The sequence below is a fragment of the Ricinus communis genome, chromosome 5 (genome assembly GCF_019578655.1).
Source record: "Ricinus communis isolate WT05 ecotype wild-type chromosome 5, ASM1957865v1, whole genome shotgun sequence".
NCBI lineage: Eukaryota > Viridiplantae > Streptophyta > Magnoliopsida > Malpighiales > Euphorbiaceae > Ricinus > Ricinus communis.
Window position 1 is genome coordinate 26,655,454 of NC_063260.1, and position 19,902 is coordinate 26,675,355.

Here is a 19,902-nt window from a genome sequence, read left to right on the forward strand (position 1 = left end):
ATTATAGTCTATAGATAAGGAGAGCGCGCTGTGCGCATCATAGCGCGCATTAGCAAACAGATCCTGGGCCGAGAAATTAGGCCCGATATGATTTTTGGGTTTGATTTGGGATGGAATGGGATGGAATGGAAGATGTATAAAGCCCTCTATAGGCCCATACATGATTATTAGCTTGAGCTCGAACTTGATTTTGAACTGATGAGTAAAAGTTCGAGTTCTTCAAAACTCCATTTGATTATAACTCTAATTGTATAAAGATTTATCTAAAATTACTACAATTTAATGATTCTTGGATAATTCTTAGCCCATATGTTAGGGTTGGATAAGGGACCCGACAACGTAAGACCCAAATACTTATGGACCAAATAAACAGGGGGTTTGATTTTGAGGGGGAATATTGGAAGTTGGAACTGTAAAAGCCCCTGATATATAGAGACAGAGAGAGGAAAGAAAATTCTTTTCTTGAAAAAAAAGCCAAGAAAAAACTGAGCTCAAAAGGCATCAAGAAGCAGAGAACAGAGAGAGGGCGAGAAATGGATCCAAAGATAACAGAAGCATCGCAGCTATTCGAGAGATTCAAAGCGGCTTGTGTTAGAGAAGATGTTGATACTTGCACCAAACTTCTTTCCTCCCTCAAGGTGATTAATTGACTATTTCCCTTTATACTAATCATCTAAACCAAAAACCCTAATTTTTTGAAGAAAAAAAAATTTATGCGTGTCTATTTTGGTTTGTTTGCAGGTGATGTTGACAGAATTTAGAAGCTTGCCTCCATTATTTGAAGATACACCTAATGCTATTCAAGAATTGACATTAGCAAGTAATGTTCTTTTTGACTTTTGTCTCCTTTTGTTACTAAAGAGAGTGAATTTGAAAGTTCACTGAATCAAGCTGCTCTTAGGAGTTGAATTGTATTTTTGTAGATTATAGTTTCGTGTTCTTTTTTCAGTCTTAAATTAATTTATGAAAAATTGCTTTTTAGGGGATATATATGAGCATGCGGTTCTTCTTAACGTAAAGATCGGGGATCAGGATGCTTTTGAAAGGGATTTCTTTCAGTTGAAGCCTTATTATACAGATGCCAGGTTCACTTTTCGTTGCATTTACTTTTTATGTGTGAAATCAGCTCGAGTACAATGCTCGGTCCCATGCTGTTTGTTCTTTCTATATTATTCTTACAATAGCTCATAATGCAATGAGTACGACAAGCAATTCATAGAATAGCTTTACTGGAACACTAAGTGGATGCATAAATATAGGCTATAGTTTTACCATAATATCTTGTATGTGTCTTATAAACACTGTCCTGAAATGGAGGGGATCGACATTTGTTCTTTTAACTGAGTGGTGCCTTTGTTTAAGTGATATCTGAGTGGAAAGATTTAAATTTCATGTCAAATGACGCATTCTCAAGTCTGCCTGTACAGCTGTGCTACATTGCTTTTTAAACATTCCTTGCAACTAATTACTACTTCATATTAAGTTTGAGCAATGAATTTCCTGCTTTTTTTTTTCTTTTGGTTAATTACTTACTATTTTCGTGACGTATTTTTATTTGTCTTTGATGGAGCAGTGGCCGTCTTCCACCATCTTCCCAGGAGTACATGATCTTAGGTCTCAACCTCTTGAGACTCCTTGTGCAGAATAGAATTGCTGAATTCCACACTGAACTGGAGTTGTTGTCTCCTGCTGCTTTGGAAAATCCTGCCATCAAGCATGCTGTGGAGTTGGAGCAATCTTTCATGGAAGGGGCTTACAACCGTGTACTGAGTGCAAAACAAACTGTACCATACAAGGGCTATGATTATTTCATGGACCTTTTGGCAAAGACAGTAAGGTAATTTGCTCCATTTTATTGTGACAATAGCTTAACTAGCCATTGATATGAAAATATCATCAATTTGTTTGTCAGTAGTAATGGATTATTGGGTGATAAATGCGATATCTTGTTTTGTGCATAAGAAAGATAAGGTTATTATTTGATGAGCTAGGGAAATTGGTTGAGGAAATGATAAATTGGCCGCACCAGGTTTAGTTAGAATGACTGGTTAGATTAAAATGGACTCATTTAAAGTGCATGGTGATGGATTCTTGCTTATGGCCAATCTGTTCTCATGGATAGGTTTCTTTTCAAAAGCTGTTTGACTATTTGGAAGGATCTATTTATTGTTTGATATTTGTTCTTTTTAGCTTTGTCCTGTTCAAATATTTATCTCCTCATATCATTTTTCTTTTAAATCTTGAAACCTCTTTGAGAAGAGTTTTCTGCTTTTAAGTATTTATAATCAAGTGAATCATCTATTTAACATTTTAGTTTTTACTATTCTGGGACCGTATTCTTTTCTAAATGGAAATATGTATCAAGTTGGTACACTAGGGATTTCTTCTACTGCAGATTTATTTGATCCTCGGTTTTTTTCCCTACCATAATAGAGTAATTCTGGCTAGTTTATTTGTATTTAATTAATTCCCAGGGATGAAATAGCTGGATGCAGCGAGAAGGCATATGACTATCTTTCGATCAATGATGCCCGTCAAATGTTGCTTTTCTCATCTGATACTGAACTGTTGCAGTACATCAAGGAGGTACCAGATTACATCTCATATATTATGCTTATTTATTTCATTGCCTGTTGAGCATCACACATTGTTGAGTTGTTTTTCTGTAAACTGAACTTTTGAAATGCCTTGGGTGGTTCCTTTTCTCAAATATTGTAACAAGGCCTGAGGAAGCCTTTGTCACGCGCAAGTTTGCAGTGGTTTTGAATGCGGAGAGTTAACCCAGCATCTGAGATAGAAAAGCTACAAGTCTTAGGGCGCTGTTTCTTCAAGAGATTTAAATTGGTTTGCTCTTTTTGTTCTTCCAGGAGCATAAATATGACATTGTTCTGTTGGATTATGCAGGACCACCCAGAGTGGGAGGTAAAGAATGGCGTGGTAATTTTCCAGAAGGCAAAAGAATCTGCCCCTTGCAAGGAAATACCATCTCTACAACTCATCAACCAGACTCTGAGTTATGCTAGAGAGTTGGAGCGAATTGTGTAGAGTAGCAATCAGTGGCTGTGGACACAAACCTTCAACTCAAAATTGTTCCGCTCGAGGACAAGAACATGTTAATTTTCTTTTTGTAACACCAGTAACAAAATGTGTTGATCACTTTGTTTTCTTCTCTTTTTTCTGGAGTAGTTCTATTTTAGTTTTCAATGCTCTCTACTCTCCACATCTAAACTCCGGAAATTTAGACTGCATTGTTTACTACTGGTAGAAAGTCACATTTACCTATGTGGCAGCGCCTTTAATCGGAGAATTTGGATGGTTATCATGTTGGCTCTCTTGTTTTTATTAATTTTCTACGCAACTGGTGCCTTGTGAGCACGAAAGTTCACTATTCGCTTCAGTTGTTGAGGTTGGGAAGATGAAACCCGTTGTTGGTTAGAATTGATTGAAACTATTATGTTGCACCCACTGTGAATCGAGCACATCCCAGCTATCGCGGCAACTTGGGATGGTTCTCCGCAATCTGACTGCAAATGGTGTTTCTTCAGGCTTTTCTCAACTACGAATCTGATGCGTCAACTGAGTAAGGGTGTTCTTATTGGTGTTGGGTGTTAATTTTTCTAATTTAATATTATGATATATTTTAATATTTTATAATTTTTTTTTTTAAATCTGCTTTTCAGAAAAAAAATATTCGCATTTATCTGGTTTCGTAAAAGCATTTTTTTAAAATTCAGAAAAATAAAATACAATAAAAATTGATATTGAAAAAACACTTTTTTACTCTAAACAAATTCATGTTGCCAAACATAATGCTCTATTTTAATGGCTGTTGAAATGTGATAATCAGTCGCGAAGACCAGCATTCTGATAACGAGTCCTCAACTAACCTACTACGTCATTTTGTTATGTTTAAACAATCCTACCCACTGGTCTTTTAAAAATAATACACACTTGTAAAAGAAACCTCAAACATTGTACCTCGTCTTACTAAGACGGGCGAACTTATTACCGGAAGAATTGGTCTGCTGTTACGATTAGTATTATCAAATCTGTTAGGCTAATCATTTTTTTAAAGTTTCCAATTCAACTGGGTATCTGGCAAAGTTACTTACAGAACTTCGAAAGATAGTGACCGCGGACAACACTGCTTGAGAACACACCACAGTTTCAGTAAAAGAAATGTGTCTCAGCTTTGTTCCCGCATATAATTCAGAGCTCGTTAGTTCAACATTATATGCTTTTTATGTGGTGTGCTGGTGGCGTGTTTTAAATTTGTTTTGCTTCTTTTGTCAATTACTACTGTGTTTTAAGTCAATGTAATACAGTCACGTAGGCTACGTAAAAAATAATGGTGTTAATGCTCTAGTGCTCTTGCTCATCTCACTAGATTGACTTATTTAAGAAAAATAAATAGAAAACTTGTTACTAGAAGTTGATTCATTTTGGTGAGTATATGAATTACTACTTTAAATTATCTCTTCATTTACATTGTTGTATTCATAAATCACTCTCAATTGGGATCAGATCATGTCTTCTGGGTCTTATGGGTCTTATTCATGAATCATGAGCATATGCATGCCTTTACCAGCTGTATTTATCGGGGATTATATAGTTAACCAATATTGCAATTACTGATCCAACTAAATATAAGTGGGTCCTAAATTTGAAAATGATCAAACCACCACATGCCTTGTGGCAATTTATTGCATATTAATGATCTTCCTAACTGCAGAGGAAACAAAGTCTCCCTACTTTAAAGGAAAAGAAAAAATAAAGGGCAACGGAACTGTTAGTATTTTGCTTTCAAAACAGCAAGGAAGTTCAACTTTTACCTACAAAAAACAAAAGGCTTAAGATTCCCATACCTCATTCTCCTCTTGTATAGATTTCTGTCTTGTTCAAATCATTATTAGATATTTCTCTTTCTTTTTCTCATACACACAGGCTTAGAGGTATCATCTTCATAACTTAGTCTAGTGAAATTTCACTGTCCCCTTTTGTACTTATCTGACAATAAGTCAAGAGAAGAAGAAGACCTCTATTATGGCTCTTTTACAATATTTAGTCTGTGATGCATATGGCTCTCTGTATGGAACAATGACTTCACTTCAAATGAGAAAAGGGTTTTAATTTGCAATTTAGTAGCTTAAGAACAATAGGGACCAGGTTTGTGCTCCATTTCTACTACTTACAGCTTGTTTTTGTTTCCCATATAATCAACCATAACTTGGTCATCCAATGTACTTCCCAAATATACACAACAATTTATTGTATGATATTTATGCTTTCTCTAGATCTTCTGGTTTATAAAGGCAAGTCTTTGTTGATTTGCACACATGCTTTAATGAGGAAAGTTGTAGCAACAAATTGAGCCATCTCATTCTTTGTTTAGTTTATAGATTATGATGCACAGCTGACTTCAGGATTCGTTGGTTTCTCAGATTCCAAACGGTGGTTCCCAACTCTTCTTCAAGGTTTCGACTTCAGAACAGGTCAGCTTATGGTGTTGGCATTTTCTTTAGGGGAATTGATCTAATGAGTTGAGGTGGTTTATACAAGTTGAGCAGCTCAAGAACGGCAGGTTTCACTTTTATGGATAACAAAACCTCATCATCTTGGGTACCTGGCCCTGATACCGAAGAAGCTTCCAATCACGATGAACTTTTCATGAAACAGAGCATGCTCTTTTCTGATACTCTCAAGGTGCACACTCTAGTAATCTTACAGATTATGCGACTCTATTTCTTGGATTTTGAACTATCTTTCATTTAGTGTGACCCTGAAGTTTCATGGTTTGGGATAATGATTATTCATTTTCGCTTCTTCAGGATTTGAAGAGTTTGAGGAAACAGTTGTACTCTGCAGCAGAGTATTTTGAAAAATCGTACAGCAAAGAGGACCAGAAACAAATGTAAGTTGCACTTTTCAAACACCTTTACACACTTGTGAAAGCTTCTTAGATTTTGCGGGATAGAGAATCTCATGGTTTGTGTTGTTTTTTTTTAATTTTAATATTTTTCTTTATCCAAATGGAGAGTGGTGGAGACGTTGAAAGATTATGCTGTCAAAGCTTTAATCAATACTATCGATCACTTGGGTTCTGTAGCTTACAAAGTTAACAACTTGTTCGATAACAAGGCTGATGAAATTTCAGCTCTCGAGCTTCGGTTCAGTTGCCTAGAACAGGTAATCCTCTTAAGTTCCACTTCCATTCAGTGCTAATAAAGCTTTTTCAGCTCCACTTCCCTGTGTACTCGCACACAGCACACATAATAAATAAATAAATAGAATAAAACAATTATGAGTGTCCTCCTAGAGACATCATCATCATTTCATTTATAGCTATGGAGACCAAAATTGTACTCTTTAAATCTGTTTATCCTTGTAGTAGTACTAACTTACGAATCACTGCATACTCGTGAAATCATTAATAGTGACTTTATTTCTAAGCCGTATAGATCATTTACCTTCTTTTTTTTTTGGCTGGCATCTTAGAGACGGCAAACATGCCAAGAATATATCAACCATGGGGGACTTTCTCAACAATTTTTGGTGGTACAAACTCCCAAGTACCATAAACGGTACATCTTTCCAGGCAAATATCTCGACCTCCGCTATTAATTGTCCCCTCTTTCCTACTCCATGTAATATCTTGACAAATACTGTCGCCTGCTATGACACAAGGTTGATAATATAATAAATCACTACCATCTATAATTTACCGGTGGATATGAATAATAACAAACAAATACTTTGAATAGAATAACTGAGACAGTGAAAGTTTTGTAAAAGAAATTTCATTTAAGACTTTTCAGCTGAGGAGACCTTGGATACCAAATCAAACGTTCACAGGAGAAGCTTCAGTGCTGACTACAACTCGCATCAGTTTGAAAATGGTACTCCACATTTCTTTCATCTAGAAATTAAACCTAGCTGATCGAGTAGTCTATCAAGAACTATAATTTCACGACGCAATATCTTGCCTCCAACATTCTTTCATGATTGTCTTTTTTTCTTGCAAGCTGTTCGAGCAACAATTAGAGGGACTTCTCCATCTATTTCCAGGTAAATATTGATGCTGCTAACTTATCATGCATGTTTCACCATGATCAAGCTCTATATGTGTAATCTTAATGCAGAGGGAATTCTAGATTACAGTCTCCACAGCTTTCCTCAAAGCAAGGAAATTTTGTATTTGCACCTACTTCAACCAAAAAACGAGCAGGTTTCACAAATAAACTTTTCTTTTTCTCATAACGATCAAACTACTGATACATGATTCCTACCTTTCCCTTCTTAAATTTTTTTTGTGGGTAAAAGCTGCCCTGCGTAGTTTTGCCTTAATATTTTATTACTACAAATACTGTGCTGATGAACTATTTTAACCAGATACAAGAACTTCCTCTCCCCAGCGATTTCAACTTATACATACTGGAACTTTTATCCCTAGGAGATCAACATCTCCAAATAATCCTAATGCCAAACGACGGGTAAGCACATAACCGAACAAAATCTGGAATCACTTCTATATGTCATTTTTTATTTCCAAGGCAGACGATTTCCTCCTTTCTAATAATCCCTCACTCCAATGCCAATATGAGATAGAACAATGAAACTTTCTGCTACATAACTACTATAAAGTGGTTGAATGCAGCAGACGTTTAGAAGGAGGAATATATTCTGTGAATAGTAATTCTGACCTTAAGATGATCTTATCTGATCTTTTCAGTACCCATCAGAGCCCCGAAGATCAGTTTCATTGTCTACATATCCTGGAAGAGACAGGGGAAATGAGATTGAACAGTATTCCAGCAAAAGTAAACGCCTCTTTAAGGCATTGCTTAGCATGCGCAAATCCAAAAGGGATCGCACATTTTACAAATATTTGGATGAGGTTTGAAAGAAAGTCGAGACACAGCAGGAAGCAGAGAAAACTCTGTAGTCGTTAGCCCTATTTTGTTGCCTCTTTTCTTTTGAAGCTTCAATAATTGCATGTCGTTTGCCTGTGCTAGCGTGATCAGCCTTCCCTTGTCGCACTTCTGGCAAACATTGCTCTTTATCTCAAGAATTTGTTGGCCACATATAAATTTCCATTAACACACAACAGCACTAGTTTCTATTATTAAATGTACGGATTTTAATAGGAACTCATTTTCAACATTTTTTATGGTTCCATCAAATTGTACATATAAGCCTGATCTAATTCTATTACTTATACAAAAATCTCCGATTTTCCTGCAGTCCGTCATGCCAATTTATCTGCTGTTGGTATTGCTAAAAGAAATTACTTGGTTACCAGACTTAGATCCACCGTATAAACTTGTTTCTTCGCTTAGGAGAGATCAGTAACCTGGAATATAAACACATCAAAATTATTTGTGGATCCAAGGCTAAATAAATATTTAAAAGAACCAAGCATTTAAATTCCTATGTAATTGGACAGGTTATTTCGTGCATATACATGGCAAAATGGTGAGCACAATCTTAATTTGACTAACCTGTGCAAGGCAATTACCAAGGATAACCATCAAATCAATACTGTTGTAAGGTATGCGTAAACCCGAGATAGTTATTATAAGGATGTCATATCAGCCCATGCTCAAAATCCAAGATCAAAAGTTGGCCATTCATGGATTTCCCTTGCACTCTTAAGCTGCTCAGTCCTCTTTTTATGTTCATGGGCTAAACTTGAAAAACCAGAAGCAAAAGCTTCATCACGTTGTTTGATGTCAGCCTCAGCATTGTGTGGATGAGACTGCAAATGATTTCGACAAATCATATTGTTTCATGACCAAGCTAAATAGCTACCTAACATATTAGGCAATTAAATCCCATATAAAATATAAGCTTGTGCACTTGGTAAGGAATTAATTGATTAGTGATCACATAATTCGGATTTAAGGAAGGTTGAAATAAGATTTCTACAAACCCATTTTAGGTCCATGAGTGCTCAAGAACATTAACATTTAATTTTGTTCAGCTGCAAAGATGCCAGAAATTCATGTCATCAAGAGTCGGTCTGAAAAAAGTATTGGATGTTAAAACACTGTAATCATTCTATCTATATGCATGTGAGTTACTTTTCAGTCTTTTACTCATTTGTTCATGAAGAAAGACTATCAGATTCAGGCTTGAGACCGGATCAGAAAAATCACAAGATACCAAAAGGAACAGAAAGAAGTTGTACACAGTGAACAAACACAACATTTTGGTTTTAAAATTGAACTTTTTGGAGACCAAGGCGCACATGGCCCATACCTGGTCAGAAGTTCCAATTTGACTGTCACAGAAGAGTTTACCACCTCCAGTAGTAGCTATTTCTGCAAAAACCAATACTCATAATCTAGACATGGCGACGTAATCCAGAAGATCCAGTAAAGAACATTGCAGAATAACATCTACAACTTGCCTTCGTTAGGCGTAGGATTATAGTATTTCTCAATGCCTGCACTTTCACTTGATCCCCTATTATCCTTATGTTCACTTGGTCCATCATCTAGTAAAGGTGCTTGACAATCTTCAGGATTATGTATCTTGGTATCTGGATTCTGAAGCCCCTCAGCAGAGGAAACTGGTGCAGTCATGTTCTTGTCAGTACACTCCATGGCAACACGCCCGTGAGCTACAGGCTTTTGAAGAATAGACAAAATGTGATGGACTAGCAATGGTAGATGAAAATTCAATTAGTTTAGGATAAAGGAATGCGGCAAAGAATTATGGTGAGAACAATTGCCAGTAGGATACAGCTACTATTTAAGAAAACTTTAATGTAATACATCATCTCAAAATTGGAAAATGTGCTAGTAATTATTACTTTTTGTTTAAAGAAATGCTGATAGGTATGCAAAAATTTGAAAAGGGAACAATTAATAGCAGGATCAACAATGAAATATGTTGACCTAATCTAACTATGAAATGCTTAAATTTAGGTAGCATACGCAGACATGCAAGGATTTGTTGTCGCATGCAAAGCCCTTATTGTAAAAAGACGTCTTTTATGCAATCAATAATTTGCAAATATGATGAAGCAAGTAAGCACGGACTCACTGTCACGTAAGGATTTGTTTGTCGCAGCAATCTTGCTTGTTTTGGTCAGGTTTCCAGTGTAGATGCTACTTGAATCTTCATACTTCCCTGAATGAGCAATGTTTTGAATTTTTTCTGTCACAAAAGTCAAAAGAAATTTCAGAAGTTGTCATGTCTAGTAGGATCAAATTTCCAAAAAAGAAATAATAGCAAGTGAAATACCAAAAATTGAATTTGCAAAAGAAGAGTATGCTGTCAACAAAAGGACCGAAAATTAGGATGCTACATCCAATGTTCTTGTTATATTTGATGCATGATCATGTGAAGATTCATAGGCTTGTTCATAAGATCTGTTTTAGAAAATATGGCCTCACCTACATTGGAAATGTTAAAATTTGAACCTGCATCTTTGCTTGAATAAGCAATGTTTGCGGTTTCTGTAGAAGTCAAACCAATTAACAAGGAAAGACTTATAATATCAAATAAAGAACCAAAAGCAGTTAGATAGGAAAATTGCAAAGGTAATCACCCAACTGAAAGTGCCCTTTGATCAACATAAAATCCAAAAACCTTCAACACCAATAGTAAAATAAGTAAACGGTTGAACAAAACTATTTACTGAAAGATCATACCTCTAGGGCTATGCGGCTCACCAACTTCCACTAAATATTTGAGCAGCACAAATGTGCTGCCACTTCTGACATCTTCAGATAAATTGAGGAATTTACTGCTCAGAATGGTTTTATCTTCATTTAGTAAAGTCACCTGCCATATCTGAAAGGATTACTAAATCTAGGAAGTAATGGGAGGAGTGAAAAGAACTGAGTGATTCATTCCTTTATTTATCCTATGAGAATATGTGAGTTCAGTTATCATATAAGAATAGTGAAAGAGAAAACTGAAGTGACAGAACACTTCATGGCAATACCAACCAGATAGACCCTTCATTTTTTGTTTTCCTCCCACTACATGGATAGTTAATAACTGTGGTCTTCTCAAAATCACAGCAGTTCTTGCACAAAAGGATGCCTCATAAAATAACAAGCCACTTAAATTATCAACAAGTAGACATCTCAAAATCCAAAGACTATTTCCAGTGCAACAGGTTTTAGCATCAAAGATGAGTATTTGAACTTAACATAATTCCAAAATGTTAAAACAACTTTCCGCTTCATGAAGTTGGAAGTTTTTGTATATTTGCAGAAGATTGCCTCAACAGATTGCAAGAAGATACCATGTAAAAGGATATAATACCCTGCATCTTTCAACATTATTAGAAAACACTTACGGCTAAAAAGCAATTAAGAGTAGAAATATCCCAAGTTGTGCACCTCAACTTAAGTAAAGATAAAACTTATTGCTGGGAGCTATAGTAATGTAAAGCTAAACCAACCTGCATTCTGCAAGAACCAGAAGTCGTCAGCCTAAGGATGCCATTATGGAACTTCTTGGCCTTCTGAGTTATCTGACTAGTATAAAGCGTATGCCACTCTGCATCATAAGGAAATTGAGTGGAAAAGCAGTAATGATAGGACATGGGTCACGTATTTTACAGAGACTTTTCAGACAAACCACAGATGATGCTCTAACCAATGATGATCAAGAAACAGAAAGGAGCAATGGAAATGTGAAAACAAATCCTCAATGAATAAATGCATATAGATTAAAATAAGAACCATGTGAAATATGACATTCAAATAGAAGTTCATGCTGACTGACCTTTGGCCACAGAGCTGTTGGCTTCAAGATAATTCCGATGTTCATGCTTTATTCCTTTTTTGCCAACAACATTGGCAGTGTTACCTTGAATATTCAAATCTCCAGAGATTTGAGTTTCCCCTTCAGGTTCTCCAATGTCAACCAAATGAGCGTTAAATGTTATGGATTCATGAGATCTTAATACCTCATCTTTCGTAAGGAACCTGCTATCTAAAACTTCTCTCCTTTCATCATACAGCATAATCTGAATGAACACCCACCAAAATGAAGTTCAAGTCAACAAATGCCCTTACAAGGAAGCAAATATAACAAAGTGCTCCTTTGGAATACTCATCGGCAAATACACATCACCGATTTAAAGATGGGCTGTTATTGCAGATTTTTCTTGCAAAATTATCCACCCAGTCAACTGGCTATTTATTGCCAAAGGCAGCATTTGACGAGAATGCTTTTGCAAAATTGCAACAGCAACCCCAAACAAAAAATTCATAAATTGAGTAGCTAAAATGTTGTTAGAAATTAACCTGCCTCCCAAAGGATCCACTACTTGTAAGTCTCAAGAAACCATCATGATATTTCTTGGCCTTTTGAGTAATTTGTGTTGTGTACATGACCCGCCACTCTGAATTAAAATGGAAAACAAGTTAGGAGAAATTCCCTAAAAATGGGGCGGACAGAAGAACTCAATCGTAAGAGAAAACCAGGAAGACCATGAAAAGTTTGTTGACGGGGGATTCAAGAAAATATAAATGTATTCTTTTTCCAGAGAAGGTGAGCATAAAGTACTGCTTTTGAAGGCCGACTTTCGAGCTGTAGCTTTAGAACGACCCTATTATTAGTAAGATAGGTTGTTTGAGCGCATCTAATCCCAGTACTACTCAAAGACTGACTGATCTTTGGGAAGGCATAATGTGATCTAGAATTCAATAAGGCAAAGTTTTTCCTCAATGAAATTGGTTACGTTATTACAGACTGAGCACAGCTTTAAGCGGGCAAGCTTTCCACTTTCAGTAGAAATAAATGAAAACTGTCACTGGTTCATTACCAAATACTCAATAGTTAAGTGCGATGTAAACCAAAAAAAAGTAAAAAAATGGAAAACTTATGAATATGAGAGGCAGTAGCAGATTCTAGAACTAACCTGTGAACCCCGGTTTTACCGTATCTGGACAACTCTGAAATGCTCCATATCTTTGCAGTTCACTTTTCTTGAACTCTGAAATGTAAATTGTTTATTACAATAACACAATCAAGCTCTTACACAAACTGTTCTCTAACTTATGCCCTTTTTAACTATAATCCCGATAGTACATACAAATGTCAGGCCAAAATAAACAGATAAGTAGAACTAACCTCTAATAATTTTCTTCGACGGACTTAGATTATTCACCAGCGCATCATTCTTATCTTTTAACAAGATTAAAAAGAAAAATAATAGAATTTGGCCAAATCAAAGAAGTTCAGTGAAACCAAGCGGAATCAAAAGGCATTATTTGTCGCACATTACCAGAAGAAGAAATTGAAGGACTTCGAAACTTTCTTCGATGAATGAAATTAGGTCTAGGTCTCTCATCAGTTTTCTTATCTATGCTATGCAGAGACTTATTATCAAAATAAACCTCGCCTTCAGGATCTCCAATATCCACTAGATAACCGCTAAATGTCAATGTTTGATCGGAGCTAACAACTTCTTCGCCTTTTAATATCTTGCACTCTAATAGCTTCTCGCAGTCGTCAAACAGCTTCACCTAATAATCACCGATTTTAAGCATCCGTCAATTACAAATTAAGCAAAATATAAATATAAGTATGAAGCAGCAATTTACTTTGTTGGTTGCGATGTGATGGTCTAAGAAACCGTCTTGATAGACTTTCCTCTTTTGCTTCATGTGTTTCGTATAGGTTACGCTCCATCTCTTCTTCGACTCCATTGTTTGTTTGTCGTTGCAGAAATGAAAGTGTTTTTTTGTTTAAAATTTGAGAACTATTTATTAAACAAATTTTTTAAAAAAATTAGGTGGCGGGAATAAATTTAGGAAAAAATAATAATTTATCCAGTTTTCGAAGTAGAAGTAGATCCACCGAAATGATGTCGTTTCCTTCATGTCTCGTTTGAGATGGCTTGCTGCAGTCGCGATACGGCATCATTTCAGAGAATAGAGAACCGGGCTATGAGCATTTATAGTTATCCGATCCGGTTCGAGTGAAAATTTGAACCACCAGGTCTGTCTGATTTGTAAAGGAAAAATAACAAAAATATCTATTATATTCTTTATTTTTTATCAAATTTTTAGTGCAGCTGTGAAAAGCACCATTTATTATAACTAGACATATTATTGTTGGGGTAGCTTCACAACAGTAATTAAAAGCATTAAAGATTTGTTTATGGTATTGATGTTTTGTAAGGCTGCCAATTTTTATACCATCTCATTAAACGATACTTAATTCAATGAGATTAGATTTAGGATAAATAAATTCACCTCATAACATGTTCATTTATTTATATCATGAGAAAATGAATTAATCTATTTAATTTACGAGTGATATTAATAAATATGTTTATTTAAATAGTTTATAGATTAATATATATATATATATATATATATATATATTTATTTATTATTTCTTTTTATATATTTATATAAATAATTTTATAATTTATAGAGATACAAGTATGTTAAAGTAATAATCTAGATTTAAGTTATTTTATAATTAAATAAATATATTGTTTGAAGTTATAATGATTAGTTTTTTATTTTAAAAGATATTTATTTTAAAAATTAAATTTATTAAACAGGTTATACATATTGTTCAAATTAGTCAATTTTTATATTATATTCTTATCTCTGCGTGACATTATTAGATACGATACTCAATAATATTAACTTATTTTTTTTAAGTTGGATGTTTTGATATTAACTGATTATCACCCTTTTTTTATGTTAAAAAAGAAAAGAAGAAGACTGGTTGGTTTTACCTTGAATTGGAGAGCTGTGTGCTACAATTACCTCAAAAGTTTAAAAGGGTTAATTTCATTTTTAGCAATAAGTTTAGGGACCATATTGAACTTTATTCCGAACAAGCAAAATGACTTTTTATTTACATGAAATGAACAAAACGGTTAAACGACACAGAAACGAGGGATTCTTCTCTGCTCGACTTCTCTGCCCCTTTCTGAGCTCAAAATCAATCGCTCTCTCGCTCTTTTGATCTTAAAGCATACCAATACACTACCAATATAGAGATCGAATCCGCTTCTCTCTCTTTTTGATTTGAGGTATTTTGCAATCTTTGTGCTTTTTGTATTATTTATGTTTGAATAGATTTAAATTCAATAATTATGTTTGTATATGTGCTTATTAGTTCAATTGAGTTTCTAATTTGGGAATTTGATGTTTGAATCGATTTTTCTCTTTTTACTCCCTGTGGGAATTGGTATATTATTGCTGTTTAGTTTTGCTATGTCTTATGAAGAATCTTATGTTGACTAATGGACAATAAAAGTTGAAAAGTTTGAACTTTTCTTTTCAGTAGTAGATTTTTAGCTAAATATGACTAATTTCTGAATTTATCATGCTAGAACGTAAATGTGAAGGATTAGTACATAATATATAAAACCTCTGTAATTTAAAGTATAGGTGTCTATAACCTTTTGACTCACAAAATGCTATTAGTTGTTATGTGCGCGTTTTGTTTTCAGATTGTTGGTTAATCATGTATCTATCAACAAAGCAGCTGATATTGTGGCTCCCTATGCAAGATTATTTCTGTCTAGGTGTATGGACATATTTTGTCATGTCTTTCAAAAGTTTCCTCTATGAATTTGATATCGTTTGTGAACATAAGTTTTTTAATCCTTTTGCAGAAAATTTTTCAGTTAGGTTTTGTGGTTTTAGTCTTTTAGATTTTGGTACACAGGGAGAAAGGACTATATATTACAATATCAATGAAAACCTGATTAAAAGACAATGTTGCTCAAGGAAAAAGAGAGGGAAGGAAGGAAGAAGTTGATGTTTCTCAGAGTTTCAATCATGCAGAAATTTTTTGTATCTTTTGAAAGTTTCAGTATGTAAATCTAGCCTTACAAAAAGTATGAACATTCTCAACAAGAGCTATGCATCTTTCTAATTGTTTGACGTTTATATGTTATCTTTTGGATAATTTTACCGTTCAAGATTTATGCTCTTGCCTCGAAAACTTCAGGTGGCTAACGACTATATTACAAACTTCTTCGGCAAAGAGGTTCAACTTTTGCTTTTCAATCTGAGTGCTAGCGTGGCATTTATGTTTTAGGGCACCTACGGCCAAAGCTGTTATGCAGAAACCATGGGAGATGGCAACACTAGCAACACCAATAGAGGCATCACAAGTAACAGCAACACCAATGAGAAGCCAGAGTGGCTGCAACAGTATAATTTGATTGGCAAGATTGGTGAAGGTACTTATGGTCTCGTATTCCTGGCAAAGACCAAGTCTCCTGCTAATCGTGGAAAATCCATTGCCATCAAGAAATTCAAGCAGTCTAAGGATGGAGATGGCGTCTCCCCCACTGCTATCCGTGAAATCATGTTGCTTCGGGAGATTTCTCATGAAAATGTTGTGAAGCTTGTTAATGTACACATTAATCATGCTGATATGTCACTATATCTAGCTTTTGATTATGCTGAACATGATCTTTATGAAATTATTAGACATCACAGAGATAAGGGTCCCCATGGTATCAATCAGTATACTGTGAAATCATTGCTGTGGCAGCTGCTCAATGGACTGAACTATCTTCACAGTAATTGGATAATACATCGAGATCTGAAGCCATCAAATATCCTGGTTATGGGTGAGGGAGATGAACATGGGGTTGTCAAGATTGCTGATTTTGGACTTGCAAGGATATACCAAGCTCCCTTGAAGCCCTTATCTGATAACGGTGTCGTGGTAACGATTTGGTATCGTGCGCCTGAATTGCTTCTTGGAGCAAAGCACTATACGAGTGCTGTTGATATGTGGGCTGTGGGGTGCATTTTTGCTGAACTTTTGACTTTGAAGCCACTTTTTCAAGGGGCAGAAGCCAAATCCATGCCAAATCCCTTCCAGCTTGATCAACTTGACAAGATTTTTAAGGTCCTAGGCCATCCTACGCTTGAGAAGTGGCCAACTCTTGCAAACCTTCCACACTGGCAATCCGATCTGCAGCATATCCAAGCACACAAGTACGAGAATACGGGACTGCATAATGTTGTGCATCTCTCTCCAAAAGGTCCTCCATTTGATCTCCTATCTAAGATGCTTGAATACGATCCTCGAAAGCGAATAACAGCTGCACAAGCTCTAGAGCATGAGTATTTTCGGATTGAACCTCTACCAGGGTGCAATGCCTTGGTGCCCTCTCAACCTGGAGAGAAAGTGATCAATTATCCTACTCGTCCAGTAGACACAAATACAGATTTTGAAGGAACTACTAGTCTACAGCCTCCACAAACAGTATCATCTGGAAATGCAGTTTCTGGAGGTATTGCTGGCGGTCATGGAGTGGCAGGCAGATCTGCTCCTCGACCAATGCCTATGGGCATGCAGAGAATGCAACCTCAGGCTATGGCTGCTTATAATATTGCATCTCAGGCAGGAATGGGTGGCGGAATGAATCCAGCTGGCATACCAATGACAAGGGGTGTTGCTGCCCAGCCCCATCAGCAGCATCTTCGAAGGAAAGATCCACCAGGATTGGGGACTGGATATCCTCAACAGAAATCCAGGCGCCAATAGAGAAATAACTTCTTGATTGACAACTGTAATTCAACCTTTATTGAAGAACAACCCCGCTCTTTGCGGAAGGATTCTGTTCAAGGCATCCAAGGGAACTAAAGAATGTTTTTTCAATCATGCCTTGTATTGGGAAAGCTGGTTTATTGTAGACCTATTTTGATGACATGGCAACCACATCTGTGATTGAAGAGTATCTTAAATGATGCTTATGAAGAAAAGTTTCAAGTTACTATATCCAACAGACAATGAATCATCGCTCTAGCCAAAGGTTACTTGAAATAGTTGTATTTGTGCTCATTCTGTGGAATGTCATTCCTTATCCTTTCAAGGGATGTTTATGCATGTATGAACATGATAACTGAAAGGGCAAAAAAAAAAAAAAAAAAATGGGAAATAGGTTTTTGTTGCTTCTGGAGCAGAATACATTTATGGCATTTTGGAAGTGAAGCAGGATGAATTTCAGCGAGGCCTTCAGCCTATAACTCAAGAGAATCTGTTATATTAATAGTTGCAGATATACTTTCTTTCAGTGTCTCGATATTAACATAGTCTAGGGGAAAAGAAAGAGCAACCTTTACTTGTTATATAAGATTCTTAAACATCTGTACACTTGAATGCATGACAGGGTTCCTTTTGCACGGCTGATAAAATACAATCACTGTTGGCTGAGAAAGAGTGGTAAAACTTGCATTATGATTGGAATGCTGTGTGGTATATATTATTTTGACAGGCACTCATCTTCTCAACTTGCAACCGAGTATGAAATGATAGGATTAATTTAAATTCTTTGATTAAGCAAGTTGTACCTACACAAAAAATGTAAACAACATAGATCTAAATAAAAATAAGCCTTGCTTACAAGATAAGTATAAAGATACAGCTATTTGCAATGAAGATAGATGATGACCCCTTGAATAATCACCATCCCCAAAGTATTGGAACAAGGCTTCCATGTTCCACTTGACTATTGTTCTATTTATTTATAGTTTCTGTTTCTTGTACAACTTGCCAAATGTTTTCTTCATTTTCTTTAATTTTTTTTAATTTTCAATGTCTCAATACATACATATATATCTTCAATGTCCCTAATACAATCATTTTATTTCGTTTTCAATTGTATATTTTATAGCTGCCAAGTCGTTGTTGCAACTCTTCAAATTGTTCATCCAGCTATAACCTGCATCGGCTTTTCTCTTTTTTCTTTTTAATCTGACTCGTAATATTTAATTTTTTGGTTGACCCCAGACCATTGGAATAATATATTACATCATAAAACTTTGAATAAACCTCCATCCTTATTATTAACTGTAGTATATATATATATAGTAGTTGATTTCATAATTATAATTGCAAATTTAAAAGGCTTTTCTATTGACATATAATGTGCATATTATTATGTCTATGCTTTATACATTTTATTTTTGTCAATAATTACAAGCCTATATGCATGACGTTCCGAGTTTTGTAATTCAATTTAGTTTTCTTTGTCAACCCATGATTAACTTTATGATTTGACATATCCATTTCGTCTTGCCATAGATGGAAAGGAGGTGTAAAAATTGAAATTTAATTATTATGAGATCACCAATAAGGATTGACTTTTGTTAAAAAGGTTCTTCCATTTTTATTATGTTTTATTGACGTGGTCATGCACTATCAAAACTTATAGGAGCACTGAATAAAGGTAATGTGATGTCACTTTTTTAAAAAATGTATATTATATTTTTCATTTTTATTATTACCTTTTCTTTCATGTGGAATTTGTTAAATGGGTGCTTTAGGGGCACTTGTTAATAACCATTAATTACAAGAAATTCTGAAATTTCACATGTTGAATCCATTAGTTGGACTATTATTTAGCACTTAATTAATATAATAATCTTTGCTTTTATTTACAGCCGACTTCTCATCTATGGTGTTCTTAACATATATATTTCACTTGTCTTCTTGTATTATATAATCTTGTGCCAAAAACTATAGTTGGTAATGATGTAGTTTATAGGAGAAGGTGGGGGTGCCAATAGAGATGATTGGCCATGGATGATTCGGATCTTAATTAGTGAAATAGTTTAAAGTCTAATTATGTTGAGTTTGTGGTGGGTTTTCAAAGAAGAATAATAAAATCTTGCATTCATCTAATTAGTATAAAGATTGATTTATGGAATAAAGAAAATGCTTCCTATAAGAATAACAACATATTAAAATTTGATGCGCCATCCAAAGAAATCGGATGAAAGGAATAAAATCCAAATATATAGCATATGATATTGATATTTCTAAGTATCCGACCATATTTATAAATTTTTTTTTAAAATAAACATATTAATTATTTTTAAATTATCATATGAATATTCTTATTTAATGAAAAATAAACAAGTGATATGATGGACATAACAT

General features: G+C 35.0%; 4 protein-coding genes across 13 annotated transcripts; 3 read left to right on the forward strand and 1 right to left on the reverse strand.

Annotated features, from left to right (window-relative positions):
• The first annotated feature begins 388 nt into the window (after positions 1-388).
• On the forward strand, positions 389-3,322 carry LOC8286253 (26S proteasome non-ATPase regulatory subunit 8 homolog A). The gene is made up of 6 exons (XM_002518810.3): positions 389-638; positions 742-820; positions 983-1,085; positions 1,574-1,837; positions 2,475-2,586; positions 2,905-3,322. Exons 1-6 carry the CDS (start codon positions 534-536, stop codon positions 3,043-3,045), a joined length of 804 nt encoding a protein of 267 aa, XP_002518856.2. The 5' UTR covers positions 389-533; the 3' UTR covers positions 3,046-3,322.
• A 1,484-nt stretch (positions 3,323-4,806) lies between these two features.
• On the forward strand, positions 4,807-8,240 carry LOC8286254 (protein ABIL2). 2 transcript variants are annotated; one of them, XM_048374941.1, is made up of 11 exons: positions 4,807-5,166; positions 5,442-5,492; positions 5,568-5,703; positions 5,829-5,911; positions 6,036-6,186; positions 6,496-6,595; positions 6,807-6,896; positions 7,023-7,065; positions 7,140-7,225; positions 7,390-7,490; positions 7,730-8,240. In XM_048374941.1, the coding sequence occupies exons 3-11, from the start codon at positions 5,593-5,595 to the stop codon at positions 7,898-7,900; spliced, it is 936 nt and encodes a 311-aa protein (XP_048230898.1). In that variant the 5' UTR covers positions 4,807-5,166; positions 5,442-5,492; positions 5,568-5,592; the 3' UTR covers positions 7,901-8,240. The 2 variants fall into 2 exon arrangements, with proteins under 2 accessions (XP_048230898.1, XP_002518857.1); XM_002518811.4 differs by having other exon boundaries at positions 4,809-5,166; positions 5,442-5,703; positions 6,816-6,896.
• On the reverse strand, positions 6,736-14,014 carry LOC8286255. 7 transcript variants are annotated; one of them, XM_048374937.1, is made up of 15 exons: positions 13,572-14,014; positions 13,253-13,493; positions 13,099-13,152; positions 12,887-12,961; positions 12,270-12,367; positions 11,746-11,989; positions 11,420-11,517; positions 10,659-10,800; positions 10,401-10,463; positions 10,249-10,278; positions 10,048-10,161; positions 9,410-9,571; positions 9,259-9,320; positions 8,499-8,755; positions 6,736-8,350 (listed from the first exon to the last, which is right to left on the reverse strand). In XM_048374937.1, the coding sequence occupies exons 1-14, from the start codon at positions 13,674-13,676 to the stop codon at positions 8,600-8,602; spliced, it is 1,644 nt and encodes a 547-aa protein (XP_048230894.1). In that variant the 5' UTR covers positions 13,677-14,014; the 3' UTR covers positions 6,736-8,350; positions 8,499-8,599. The 7 variants fall into 7 exon arrangements, with proteins under 7 accessions (XP_048230894.1, XP_048230892.1, XP_015574527.2 ...); XM_048374935.1 differs by having other exon boundaries at positions 9,410-9,658; positions 13,572-14,009; XM_015719041.2 differs by having other exon boundaries at positions 9,410-9,658; positions 10,659-10,791; positions 13,572-14,008.
• Positions 14,015-14,851: 837 nt separating this feature from the next.
• Positions 14,852-18,178, forward strand: LOC8286256 (cyclin-dependent kinase E-1). Of its 3 annotated transcripts, none has more exons than XM_048374738.1 (3): positions 14,852-15,022; positions 15,611-15,835; positions 15,949-18,178. In XM_048374738.1, the coding sequence occupies exon 3, from the start codon at positions 16,072-16,074 to the stop codon at positions 17,503-17,505; it is 1,434 nt and encodes a 477-aa protein (XP_048230695.1). In that variant the 5' UTR covers positions 14,852-15,022; positions 15,611-15,835; positions 15,949-16,071; the 3' UTR covers positions 17,506-18,178. The 3 variants fall into 3 exon arrangements, with proteins under 3 accessions (XP_048230695.1, XP_015574522.1, XP_002518859.1); XM_015719036.3 differs by having other exon boundaries at positions 15,664-15,835; XM_002518813.4 differs by lacking the exon at positions 15,611-15,835.
• The last annotated feature ends 1,724 nt before the right edge of the window (positions 18,179-19,902 follow it).

Bases quoted from the DNA above. Each gene is read 5' to 3' on its own strand.
- LOC8286256 (XM_048374738.1), top strand. From the start codon at position 16,072: ATGGGAGATGGCAACACTAGCAACACCAATAGAGGCATCACAAGTAAC.
- LOC8286254 (XM_048374941.1), top strand. From the start codon at position 5,593: ATGGATAACAAAACCTCATCATCTTGGGTACCTGGCCCTGATACCGAA. The intron at 6,596-6,806 runs GCAAATATCTCG...ATTTCATTTAAG, and splicing joins TAAACGGTACATCTTTCCAG to ACTTTTCAGCTGAGGAGACC. The intron at 7,066-7,139 runs GTAAATATTGAT...ATCTTAATGCAG, and splicing joins ACTTCTCCATCTATTTCCAG to AGGGAATTCTAGATTACAGT.
- LOC8286255 (XM_048374935.1), bottom strand. From the start codon at position 13,676: ATGGAGTCGAAGAAGAGATGGAGCGTAACCTATACGAAACACATGAAG. The intron at 10,801-11,419 runs GTTGGTTTAGCT...TAATCCTTTCAG, and splicing joins CTGGTTCTTGCAGAATGCAG to ATATGGCAGGTGACTTTACT. The intron at 10,279-10,400 runs GTGAGGCCATAT...TTTTGTTGACAG, and splicing joins TTTTAACATTTCCAATGTAG to CATACTCTTCTTTTGCAAAT.
- LOC8286253 (XM_002518810.3), top strand. From the start codon at position 534: ATGGATCCAAAGATAACAGAAGCATCGCAGCTATTCGAGAGATTCAAA. The intron at 639-741 runs GTGATTAATTGA...GTTTGTTTGCAG, and splicing joins AACTTCTTTCCTCCCTCAAG to GTGATGTTGACAGAATTTAG. The intron at 821-982 runs GTAATGTTCTTT...ATTGCTTTTTAG, and splicing joins TCAAGAATTGACATTAGCAA to GGGATATATATGAGCATGCG.